The sequence below is a fragment of the Fulmarus glacialis genome, unplaced genomic scaffold (genome assembly GCF_000690835.1).
Source record: "Fulmarus glacialis isolate BGI_N327 unplaced genomic scaffold, ASM69083v1 scaffold21826, whole genome shotgun sequence".
In the NCBI taxonomy this organism is placed as follows: Eukaryota; Metazoa; Chordata; class Aves; order Procellariiformes; family Procellariidae; genus Fulmarus; species Fulmarus glacialis.
In genome coordinates this window covers 28,526-42,140 of record NW_009220318.1, presented here as the reverse complement: position 1 = coordinate 42,140, position 13,615 = coordinate 28,526, and the positions used below count along the sequence as shown (strand labels likewise).

At 35.2% G+C, this 13,615-nt stretch overlaps 1 protein-coding gene across 1 annotated transcript in view; it reads left to right on the top strand.

The window, feature by feature from the left end:
* Positions 1-796: 796 nt before the first annotated feature.
* FAM184A (family with sequence similarity 184, member A) overlaps positions 797-13,615 on the top strand; it is a gene marked incomplete at its 5' end in the record, with an annotated part of 34,133 nt that continues 21,314 nt past the window's right edge. Inside the window, 3 exons of the mRNA XM_009580732.1 lie at positions 797-958; positions 2,866-2,991; positions 3,188-3,334. Of these exons, the coding sequence (XP_009579027.1) occupies positions 797-958; positions 2,866-2,991; positions 3,188-3,334 (435 nt within the window). The remainder of the gene's footprint in view (positions 959-2,865; positions 2,992-3,187; positions 3,335-13,615) is intronic.

Sequence of the window (13,615 nt, the reverse complement as noted above, 5' to 3'; positions counted from 1 at the left end):
TTGTGAATTAATTTATCTCAACGTGCAAAGTCAATGGCATAGACTATTACTTCTGCAAAAACTTCAGTTCCTATTAGCTGCTGTTCTTTGATTCCCCCTCCCTCCCATTATTCTGATTTTCCAGCCTACATATTTAAAAAGTTTTTCCTTTCCAACAGCTAGTGAACAATGTTCAATCTCTAATATTCTTACCTGAAGCAAAGAAGTGTAATCATTTTATAGATGGGGAGCTGAAGCACAAACAGGCAAAGTGTGTTGTTACATAGCAGTTAGGGAAGTAATCACATTACACTCTACAGATACTAGACTGAGCTTTAAACGGGCTGATTTATGGACAGGTAGCAATCTGAAAACAGAGAAGTGTGTACTCTAGCACAAGTTAATTTATCCATTAGAAGAAACATATACGCTAGCAGAAGTTAATTTATCCATTAGATTAGAGTTTATATATTTTGAAATAGTGGTTCTCATGACTTTAATTTGCATAAAACATACTTTCTCACAGTAAAATTACAGATAATTTCAGAACTTTTATGTAACCTCTTTCCTTGCAAAATGCTTCAAACGTAGGTTGGATTTTTTTTCGTGTAAAAATCCTTTAGTTTAATCTGTTTGATTCCGTAATACAGGAATTTGGCTTTTAATGCACAGTAAGTGGTATTAAAGGAGAACAGGCTGTGTGAATAAAAATTTGTCTAGGCTGGAATTAGAAATCACTGGAAGAAAATGAAACCAGGATGACTTGGCTGCCATTAGTGATAATTATGTAAATTACTTTTTTTTTTGCATGTCGTAGGTGTGTCGTCTGCAAGACCTAGTACGAAAAAGTGAACAAGGCCTTGGTACTGCAGAAGGACATATCTCCAGTCTGCAAGAAGCTCAGGAAATACTCCAGAAAGAACTAGAATTAACTAGAGCAAGACTGCGAGAGACCACAGATTCATTGTATAGTGTTGAGGTAACCATAATGTTGGAGAATAAATCATACAAAGTACAGTCACAGTGACTTTGGTCTTGTTTTTAAAATGGCAAGAAGTGTTACTGTGTACATATCATTGAAGGAGCTTCGTATGGCTTCATTAAAAGAGAAATTTCTCTTTTAATTTCATGCAGGGAGAAAAAAAAAAATGGAAAACTAGGATGGGTTGGTTTGGGGTTTTTGTTTGGTTAGTTGTTTTTGGGGGGTTTTTTTGTTGGTTTGTTTTCAAAAGAACACTTTCAGTATTTAATGGATATTGCTGCAAGCACATCTTTCTGTGGTTAATATAAATTGTAGCTGCCAAAATATGTCAATACAAAATATATCCAGAGTTGGATTTTTCAGAGGCTTAACAGAATTTTCGTGAGAATGTAGCAAAGGATATGTGTTACACCAGTGCTATTCCAGACAGTTTCATGTCTTGGTGCAAAACAAGATCCAGCGCTTACTAGCTCTAGAATTCATTGAAACCTTTTTAATTTTTTTTTATCCCCCAGTATGCACGCATACCATGTTTTCCTCAAATAATGGGCACAGTCTGCATTTCAGGCTCAAATTTAGAATTTCAGAAGATGCTTAAGAATAGTTTAAAGATATATGCTATGATATCTTGAAAGATAGCAGACTATCATCCTGAAAACGTGACCATTTTATATAAATGAAGCAATTAATTTTTCTAAGCACAAATATATTGCTATTTTAGTTGGCTTAGATGGAACTAGAACTGTCAGTCTGTCAATAGCTCATTGACTTTAATACGAAGTATAACCTTTCCTTTTTCTTTCTTCAGTAAACAATGTACATTTACAAGATCACAGCAATATTTGAAGTAGAGCAGCAAATATTAAAAAAAAAAAAAAATTTCCCTGAATCTGTTTTCGTACTGGTGTTATTTTCTTAACAAAAACAGCCTGAAACAGGATATTGATGAATTTTTTTTCTTATTTCTTTCAGCTATGATCGTTAGATGTGCACCCTATTGCAGTTTATAACTTCCTCTGTATTTTTTATAATTTCTCTAAGGGTTCATATGAACTACTGCATTCTTCTCTCTTCACCTATTCTAACACTTAAATATTTGTATATAGCAGGTTACTGGCAATAACATTTATCTTAAAAGATTTAAAAATATATAAATGAAAAAATCCTACAGAAAAATTTTCACTTTAAAAAGTCTAAATTTAGGCGGCCATGTTTGCTTCTCATGAATGAAGCAAGCACTACTGAAAAACATTCATGTAAGTATGGATTCTATTTAGTACCTAATACTATTCTAGTATGGTAAAATTTGAACAGAAATTGATATGAATTCTAAAATTTTTTCTGTGTTCAGACTGAAAGCCTGTTCTACCAGGTTAGTCCAATCAAGAAACAGAAAGAAGATACATGAACTTTGTATCAAATCCAGATAGCTCATACTTGGAAATTCAAATAATGAATATTTGCTGATTTAAAAAAAAAAAAAAAAAAAAAAAAAAAAGTCCAAAACATACTTGACAAGAACAGAAGAACCTAAGCAACCTGCTGTAATTCTGAAATTAGTCTTGCACTGAACAGGACTTGATGACCTTTTGAGGTTTTTTCCAACATAAATTATTCCATGATTCAATGTAAAGGGTTTGAAAAGATGAATTCCAGAATGACTTATTGGAAAATTGCTTTTTATATCTTATTATAGGAATGCAGAATTCTTTTCCACAAGTAAGAAATATCAGTAAATGTATAGGCGTTAATTGTGTGTAATTAGGAATTACACACTGAAAAAGTTATAGTTCAAGTTTTATGAGCCAATTGTAACTGACATTTTTGTTATAAATGCATTCACTTAAGGTTTGAAATACTTTTTTGCTGCTGATCAGTCTCTATTGCGAAGTTTGTGTTTGCAGGGAGAACTAGATCAGGAGAGACAACAGCACGAGGCAATGATTGCTGCCATGAGAGAAGAGGAAAAGTTCAAAGTTGACAGAATGGCTCGTGACTTGGAAATAAAATGGACAGAAAATCTTCGGCAAGTGGTTTTTTTTTTCTTTTATTCTTTAATAAGAAATGAAGGATGTATTACTTGCAAATGTAATAGCAAATGAAATGTGAAACAAAGGTTTTTGCTATTACCTAAGCTATTCCAATTATTACTGACTTCTTAATTCTCTTGCACTTCTTGCACAAGGTCCACTGCATTTTATTTATTTGACCTTTGCTTTTAGACAGGAATGTAATAAGCTTCGTGAAGAGCTGAGGCTTCAGCATGAAGAGGATAAGAAGGCAGCCATGACTCAGCTGTTGCAGCTGAAAGAACGTGAAAAAAATGCAGCAAGGGATGGATGGCAAAAAAAAGTTGAAGATCTTTTAGACCAGGTAATTATGGTTTCTTTGAGAATTGGAAGGCCATTACAATTTAGTTGCTGGTGGTTAATTACCAATTAACTACATGAAATCGGTTGTGACAATCTGTCTTTGAAATGAAATTTGTTAGCATTATGCTTTTTAAACCTAATCATTATCGGACTTTTTAAGTAATATATGAAGATGCCTTAAAATAATATCAATGTCCTTCATTAAATATGATAAAACTTTTTACAGTTTTTTGGGGGGGGGGAGTGGGAGGGTTTTGACAATCTCACCTCTTCACTATAAGATTTTTTCGATTCTTCATCTGCTCACATATTCTATTGTAAATATTTACCAATGCTAATTATTTGGACTTGGAGGTATCCCTTATCTTTACAATAATGACGCTGTACAAGTCACTGAAAAATCAAAATGTCCCTCAGTTTCTACGACACATTTATGACAGCTATGTCTTCTCTTAAGTGATTTTGAACATTATTTTGGGATAATTTTTTATAAATACTGAGTTTTTTAATGGCAACTCGTATTTATAAACTCAGTTATGTTAGATAATTCACAGAAAATACTTGCTTTGTACTTCTTCCAAACCATAAATGCTATAGAATTGTTTTTATTGACTACAGTTTGAAAGAATAGCTGATAATGAACAAATATATTTTAAAGTAAGAGAAACAGATTTTGGAACTCATTGAATGATTGCGATTTCAGGGTGTTATTGTGAGATGGCTTTTAATTGCTGTCTAATTTGGGAAGTCTAATAACTGAACATGCACTTAATTATAGAGTTTCTTATAACAATTTATTTTGCTGACAAGGGAATTTAAGCTTGTAAGATCTTGTGGCTTAGATTCATAAAAGCTGGAGGTTTTCGAAGTTCTCAGTCTGTTACTTTTTACAACATGAATATAATAAGACTTGAATTCATTTGATTTTAAGTTTCACTTATTGCCTTTACCCAAGCTTCATTTACTCTCTTTACTTCTACTTACAAATAGCGTTTTCTCTAAGAAAGTACAATTTGAAAGGGATATGTTAAACTTTCTGTAGTTTTAACATACTTTTAAAATACTTTACTTATCTCTACCTTTTAAAAATACCATAATAAATCTAACGTACAGTTTCAGAATGGAAAATTAGTGTGTTGCAAATGAACAATTTTTTTCTGCATATGGAAAAAATTTTGGAATCAGAAAGCTCGGAAAGCTAACTATAATAAGGAGAGTTTTACTGGAGAATTTGCAGACATAAGAAATGGTCCGCATACGTAAAATGGTTCGGTTTTTTTTTTTCTTCATTCCTTTTACTGTACCAAAGAGCTGCACCATTTCATAATAGCATGTGTGTTTGGAGGACTAATATGAAAATAAACCATGGGAGTCTTCACTCTTTTTCTTTTCTTTTTTTTTTTTTTTTTTTTTTTTTTTTTTTTTTTTTTAAAATCCAGTTGTTGCTTTTCCGTACCAGTGTTTGAGTTGGATAGGTATTTCATAAAGATCGAAAAGTTATTGTTGGTGGTAAAGGTATTACTGGTTGGTAGGTATTGTTGGTGGTTGTTGGTTTCCCTCTGTAAGAATCTACATTTTATCCATTACACCTGGAGGAGAGAGAGTTCCAGACCACAGCGTACACGATAGGTAAAGAGAAATGGGTTTGTAGTAAGTTCCTCCTGATCGCCGTACACAAAGAGTAGCCTCTGAGAGTTAAACTGACCTGAATCATAGAATCATAGACTGACTTACGTTGGAAGAGACCTCAGGAGATCATCTAGTGCAACCTCCTGCTCAAATCAGTCAACACTGAATTTGAATCAGGTTGTTTAGGGCTTTGTCCAGTCAGGTCTTGAATAACCTCCAAGGATGAAGATTCCACAGCCTCTCTGAATAATCTCTTCTAGTGCTTAATTATCCTCATAGTGAGTTTTTTCTTTATATTTAGACAGAACCTCCTCTGTTTCAGTTTATGATCATTGCCTCTCATTGTGTTATTGTACACCACTGTAACCGAGGCTGGGTCCACTTCCTCTGTAACCACCTCATAGGTATTGGAAAGCTATTAAGTCCCACAAAACCTTCTCTTCTTTAGACTGAACAAATATATGTGCTCCAGTCCCAGCTATCTTCGTGGTGGCTCTCCATTGAACGTGTTCAAGTTTATCAATGTTTGTCTTGTACTATGGCAACCAAAGCTGAATGAACTGGAGGAGGAGACAGAATGTGCCCTCCAGGTGATGTGCAACTGTGCCAAGTCAAAGGGACTGATCCCTTCCCTCAAACTACTGGTTGCTGCTACAGCCCAGTAGCTGCTGGCATTCATTGCTGCCAGGCCACACTGCTGATTCATGTTTAGCCTACCGTTAACTAGGTTATGCGAAGCAGATCTGTAACTGGTATGAACCAGTGCAGGGGCTTAGTCCATCCCATGTAAAGGACTTTGCGTTTGTTGTTGAATTTTGTGAGGTTCCTATCGGCCCATACCTGTAACCTATATAGGTCCTTTTGGATGGCAGTCCTGCCTTTCAGTGTATTTTATTCCCTCCTCTGTGCCGCACCCCCTGTTCTACTCCTCCCCGTTTGGTGTGGTCCACAGTGGGGGCACTGTCTGTCTCCTCCTTCAGATCATTGATAAAGATACTAAAATAAATAGGTACTGGAACAGACGCCTTAGGAACTCTACTTGTAACAAGCTTTGGGGTAGAGTGGACCATTAACTCCTACCTTTCAGCCTGATAATCCAGCCAGTTCTCATCTGTCTGTTAGCCCACCCATCTGAATTGTGATACAATCAGATACAAGGATGTTAAAAAATCTTGCTGAATTGAGGTCGCAAGCATCCACTGCTCTCCCCTCATCCACAGATTTAGTCATTTCATCATAGAAGAAAGTCAAAGGTAGCATTTTCATTATGGAACAGTGGCAGATTTTTGGTATCTGTTTCATAACGCAAAGATTACTGTAGACTTTGGTTGTATTAACCTAGAATGATGATATTCTGAGTGGAAACTGCATTGGACCCAGTTTGACTCTACAGGAACTACTGCAATAAGCCTAGCTGTGCTTGGCAATCTGTAAATGTGCAATAAGACTCTTTACCCCAGAGGGTTCACAGTCTAGTTTAAAGTCTAGTTTCCACAGACAGGAAACAGTGACAGAAGTGAAATTCTTCTGCTGTTACAGAGAGAGAGAGAGAGTTAACAGCATTGGGAAGAACTCAAATTTCAGTTCATCCAAAGGGTATCTGTTCATACCTGTCTTCTTTCAGCTACACTGACCTAGAACAGCCTGAGATACTGCAGTAGGGGTGTAAAATTGTGAATTTGTTACACCCAGCCCCAGTCTTCATTTGTGGAAAGATGCATTTAAAACCCATTTGAAAGGCGTGACATCTGTGTAAGAATTAGGAAGAGAGCAGAGATCTAACTCCTCTTTCTGCAATTCAGATTTTTACACCTGAAGCATTGGTCTGGTCTATACCAGCAGTACTATACAATGATTTATCAAAGTAACACAAGAGCGAGGTCTCTGCTAAATCATTTGTAAACTCCTAACTTTATGTTGAGAAAGTGTCTAGAGCTTCACCACTTAGTTGTATAAATGCTGTTCAGAAAGGTTGAATTCAGAAATTAAATGTTCATTGTTATGTTGCGGTATAAGGAATTCCAGAAAGATGTAATGAACATGAATTATTGGGGGGGGGCCAGGGGCGGGAATTTAAGAAATTCTTTCTAGGCAAAAGTGAGATCATGTATATTTGACAGATGTAATTTAAATTTAAAGGACTTAATGTATTATTTCTGGCAAATTGATAAGTGTCATGTCCAGTGCAAAATAGTGAAAATAACATGCTTTTTAATATGAAGCAACACAGTATTTTCCGTAAGTTTATCATGTAGTTTCATACTTTCACTCCTACGGGTACATAATTTTCTAATATGTATTCATGCATCTCAGATTTGATTTAAAAACAAGCTACAAAGAAGTGTAGCACCTAACTTTAAGTATATGAATGGTTATGTAAGCAAAGTGTTGAAAAAACACATTTAAATGAATGGAGAGAAGTGACACAGTATAGTTTCTTAAGCTGTAGAAAAACACAACATGCCCATCTTGGAATACTGCTGACTGGTGCCAGGAAAACTGAATGAAGAGACACAGCTATAAATGGCAACAATTTAAAAAAAAAAAAATCCAATTAAAAAATTTATGCCCATAAAGTGTACTAAGCTGGTTTTTTTTAATTATGTTATACTAATCTACAAATTTCTGCCTTCTAGTTGTTGCACATTTGATAGGTGAGATCTAGCTCTTGTATAAAACAAGGTAATATATTTGCTTTTATACCAGTAATGCTAAGTGGTCCCTCATAGAATGCATGTAGGATTATTGTTATTCTAGCAATATAGTTTTGTAATGAGTAAAATAATTCTCTTGAGAGAAAATGCTATTCAGCTGATTAAGTGCTTAAACACACTCTTGCTGGTTGCAAAGCATCACTTACCATCTACAGTTAAATGTGGTTGGTAGGTTAACTAGATCAGTGTCTAGAGACCAAATGTGTAGTTCTTACTCTGATATGAGAAGTGGTTCTAGAAGACATAAAAAGAAAGTGCTTTTTCTTTTTTTCCTGTAAATTGTATTTCTACATCAGTCCATGTGAGTTTCTTCATGAAATATGTAGTGAATTCAGATGTGCTAGCTCTTTTCCATTTCTCTTATCTGTGTAATGGGCTTTTAATGCTTTTCTTAAAAACATTTTACTGCTGAGGTGGCTTCAGCCATGGATGAAATAGCAGGAATTTTCTTTTTTAAAGCATGAGCATGTTCTCTCTTCTGCCTCTCCATGTTGTGCAACCCTCAGTTCTGAGCACTGAAATGTACAGGTTCTGTACAGACCTGTATTCTTCTTATGTATTTCTTCTTGTGATAAATGTTTCTGATTGTAGATTGGCTTTTCTATATTTGAGCAAATGTTGATTCTCCCATCTTCCTTACTTTTCAGTAAAACGTGTTCCAGTAAAAGAAATGTTTTTGTCAGTATTTTTTTCCATTCTTATGTAGCTTCATACTGTTACGTGACCAAGCATTAGTGTGACATTCTTCTTTCTAACTTTGTCAACTTTTCACACACGAAGATACCATCTTCTATTAATGGAAATATTAGAAGTAGTACAGTGAGAATGGACAAAAGTATACTACATACGCTTTGGAAACTGTTAGTTATTTTTCCTGCTGCAAAGATTCTCTCCTTTTCTGAAAAAAAAGTAGACGTTTCCTATTCAGAGTTTGTTTCTATGATGGTGTGTTCCTTTTTAAACTATCAAAAAATATAAATATATCAAAATGTAAATATTTCCTTCTGATGTAGACATTATTTAAATTGTAGTTTTCAGAAAATTTCAAACTCAATCTTAAAACGCTGGCCACCAAGTATGTTCTTGTTCATGAAGCGGAGTGTTGTAGAAAAGTCACAGAGCTGTGCAGACGTGTAAATGCCTGTTGACTGGAGGGCAGTTATTGCTCGGTCTTTATTTGCCTATGCGGAGGTGCTTATTGCAGAGCTGACGTGCATCCACCTTAGCAGAATCGGGAAATGCTACTTTCTTTCCCCAGCACAAGGATTACTGGCCTGTTCCACAGCCTGGGTAGTCCTTGCTTTAGAAGATTTGCTTTTGAAGGGATGCTGGAAACTTCTACAAGAGAAAACCTGCACATACCCTATATCTGCTTCGTGAAAGAAGTGAGGTTAACTTTCAGCACAGAATCACTTTACTCTGCTTCCTTTCACTTGATATTGTTCTGAACACACTGTCTAAAGGCTTGTCTGTCAGGAACAGAGAGGAGGTAAATTTCAGGTAACTCCCCCCTAATTCTCTTTGGTCATTCTTGTATTCAGTAATACTAGTAAGGCTACCATGACATCTAGTGGATGGTAAGGGACTTTGGGCAAGATTTAAAAAGCACTTAAAAATCTAAAATGCTGAAATCCAAAAGAATGAAAAGAAAAATCAGGTGGGAGCAAAGAACAGAGGGCACCTGGAATGCAGTTCAGGGTAAGGTTTTATTCCTCTTCTTTCATCTGTAGATATTTGTTGTTTTTCCAAAGGGGCACGGCTTTCTGCAGCTCTTAGAAACTTTCAGAAGTGACTACAGCTCTCAAAACTGTAGTCTTAATGGGACTGTGCTGCAACTCCTGCGGGCATCATGGAGAATCAGGGGAGTTTTAGGGATTTTCTGCCTAGATCCAGTGTCTGTAAACATCCTGCCCCTCACTGCTGATTTAGAAGAATTGGTACTCCTGTATTCTGAGTGGGAAACCTATGCTTTAAGCAAGTCAAAAACTATTGGACATGAGCATGTGAATAATCATGTAATCCAGAGCCACTGCAACCTTCAGAGGGCCATCTGTTGAGGGTACTTCCCCCCTGTTTGTTTCATGACTGTCTGTACTTCTTAATAAAGAATCCCCCTTGTTTTGGGCTCCCTGTTCTATGCAGAGATGTGATCCTGCAGATTGGTTGGTGCCTTTATTATATCCGGATTGATCACTGTAGTTTTCTTTGAAGCTTGAACGTGAAAACAAATGCCTAAGATCCAGCTGTACTATCTCTTTTTCTGAGCTTTTAGTTATGGTGAGCCCATTCAGCCCGTACTGCACTCTTTTCATTGTTTTACTCTTTGTTTAAGAGATCTGAATGTAACAGAGGAAATTCATTAAAGACCATTTACAGTTAAGATCTACCCAGCAATACAGACAAACAAAAGCAACAGAACAAATCAGAGTTTTCAAAGTATTTTCAGTGGGATACAGTAGGAATACTAAAAAATGTTAGCTTTGTTGCTCTGTTTAAGAATAAATGTGTTACCGGACTTCTTTTTCATCTCTCTTTTAGTTTCTTCTTAATTTAATTTTTTTCTCTCATGGTGGTGTGTTTAAATTTAAAAATACATCTAGGCTGATGTTTGAAATTATGGTATCTTCATATCCAAAGAAACTTGTTTATCTGATCATAAATTTTTAATGGGAATTTTATATTACTAGTTTTTGTTTGGCAGTGTTAGAGTTAGTATATCTGGAGGAAATTGAAAGACTTTTTAGTTCTACCTGTCAATGGATGAAAAGAACATTAAATTATTATTACAGTATGTAATTAATGATGCGTGAGTCAGAAAAGAGTTTAGCTTGATATTTGAAGTTAAGTTTACACTTCCAAAACTGGTAAATAGAAATCTAAGCCAAATCCAACAGTAATACCATTCCTCAAATCAAATGTTAATCCTATATCTGTATATGTTTTTCCCCTAAGTGTAAAATAAAGACTCTGGTAAGTGTCTAGTTTTAAAACGTTACCCGTTTGCTCTGGAAGATAGCTGCTCAAGTAGCTTTTGCATAGGTTCAAAACCAGTGAAAACAGTGGACACTGGGAGGAATGTGAGATAATTTATTAGGTGTGGCAAAATTTGTTTGAGATTCAGCAGATGAATAAAATTCTGTATTAAGGGCACTTTTTGACAGATACCTCTGTGCTCCAGGAAGGATTAGCCAAAATGCATATATAATCTTTAAAATCCTGACAGCATTATGACGAATAAGTAACATTAAATGAAGCTCTAGTACCATTCCAAAAACTTTAAAAATTATCAGTAGATTCAAATGATCTCTCTATTCAAAACTTTTTTTACCTTGACCATTGAATGTGCAGTTTGTCATTAAAAGCATATAATCCAAAATCAGAACAGGTAAAAATATGTCAAAATATCTAGGCATTTTGCCTAGCACCTTGGTAGAATCCTACAACTGGAAAAGAGAAGAGCTCCATCTTTTTAAAGCAACAGGATAATTACCACCTTGTGATAGCCTGGACACAGCATCTTCACTCAGGGTTGCTACAAAAACAGGAGGAAATCAGGACCAATTAGATCCCAGAGATAGGTATATATTTCAGAATGCCTTGTATATACTTCATTTTTTCTCAGTAGAAAACCGTTGGGTTTTGACAGAGAGGAAGGGGAAGGGACTCTAAATGCTGATTTTTCTTATCAGTCAGACAGGGCAAACTTTGATGCAGCTCTTCCATTCGTAGCATGTCACAAGCCTCAAGCCAAGTACAAAATGTTGTAGTAAGAAACAGCTGCTTTCCAAATCTCTGCAGAGTCATCTGTCACGTAAGCACTAGGCAGCCAGAGACAACAGTGCATCTGCTGACAAATCAGTCTTTCTCTTCAAACCCAAGAAGCATCTCGAGGCAGAGTTCTGGGGTTGTCGTTGTTATTAGCTGGATAAAATTGACTTATGCCAAAGGTCCCTTCAGCTTCTTCAGTAGGCATTTTGGAAACTAGTTTCTTTTACTAACGTCTGATGGATGGACATAGGTTTTCTTCTTCAGAAAGGTTAGCAGCATCTATTGGAGGCATTCTTAAAATGAGGCAAAGACTGCGTAGTAATCTAGATCTGCTTTGATACAACAGATAAAGTTGGATCTTCCCCAGTTAGGGTCTCGGGTATTACACACAAATTTCTGTTGCCAGCAGTGTTTTGAAAACTCAGTAAACTGTATACCAAAGTCAGATCTTGCCAAAATTTGACATTGAAATATCAATGAAAAAAAGTGTTACGTAACTGATCTTTGGGTGACATGAAGACTGATGCTGAAATTCAGTGTCAAGCCTCTGTAATCTGGTTGAAAGTAATTTTTAGCGAAGAGAAGCAATGAAATGAGAGAAATTCTATGCATCCAAGAAGCTAACGTTCTGCAGGAAACAATGCAACTGAATGAAAATGTGAAAATGTCAGTGGTGCAGTAAATTCCCTTCTTGAGGAAAATGACACTGATCGCTGTTCGATTGCTGTTTGATCGCGTTACGAGAATGTTTTGAATTTTTATGGAATTTCTTAGTAATACTTCAACCAGACTTATTTTGGAGTTCTCCATTGTGAATGTGTCTGTATACTTTTCAATAAGGAGCTGCATCTGATTATATTGCTACACGTTTTGCTGGAATCAGCCTCCATCCCAATTGACTAGCCTATATAATTCTAACTTACTATTCTATCGTGTATGTATTTAATGAAAATTATTTACTGTCTAATAAAGGATGAAAATAATAAATTGCAGTCGTTTAGTATTAATCCTAGTGAATCCCTGTTTGATTTCAGTGATGATTCACCACTAGCAGTTTTTGAGATTTATAAGTAAGTTGGTTTTAATCTTTTAAAATATCCTTCAGTAATATTGTATAAGCACACATTTTTTGACAAAAATCTCATGTGATAATAAATTGAATACCATTAAAAAGACCCCTTAAGTATTATTTCTGTACAGTAGCATTTATTACTGAAGTTTGTAGTGTTGTCAAAGCAAGAAATCAGGTTTTCTGTAGCAGGGCTTTATTCCATTGTTATGTTGACTGAAAATCATCTTATTTTCACACTTGAAGTCTTTCTTGATTGACTCTTAAATCTTCTCTTCCGCTCTTTTCCAGGACTGATGTTTAGCTAGCTGTCCTATAATTAAATGCTTTTCAATAGTGATACGGTACTTAGACTTTCAGATTATAAAGTACTTGTGTATTTCAAGTTTTGTTAAAAATCAATAAGCTATATTTACTATATATTCAATATTGCTGTGTGTCTTTTTAGAAGATGTAGGAATGTCAAACATATAAGTTTAGCTTTACTAAAAATAACTTTTTTTTGGTCTGTGCATGATCTGCTTTTTGCCAATAAGATCTGAGCATTTAATAGTTAATTTTTTTGCACAAGATAATTACTGTTCTCATTTTACAATCAGGAAACGTGAGTTGCAGAAAGATTGCTTTGAGAGAAGTAGCCTAAGAAATCTATGACAAATCTAAATACTGAACTTAACTGGAGAGTTTTAGTCTAGAACCTTCAACAAAAGTTCATTTTAATTCCATCTGTTTTCCAGATCTCTGAAAACTTTTAAATTTGGTGAAACCACGTGTATTAAAATCATTAGCCCATCTTAATACTTTTAGTTATAAGATCAGTTTGACAGCAAAGCAAGACCAGTTTCTTTCTTGGTGAAAGAAATCTGTTATTCTGCAAGCAGCAGGGGGCAATTCTCACTTTCTTAAATGGTCTTTTTAATAGGGTAGACTTCAGAATATAGCTTCCCAAAAGTAATTTTACTTGGAATTTCTTTTCAGTGTAGAACATTACTAATCTTTCTGCTTCGGATGTGAAATCTAAATATATGTTATACATATTTCTTAGTTGTACTACAGTGGTGCCTAGATATGTCCATCAAAGTTAAGTCCCAAACATTCTAGA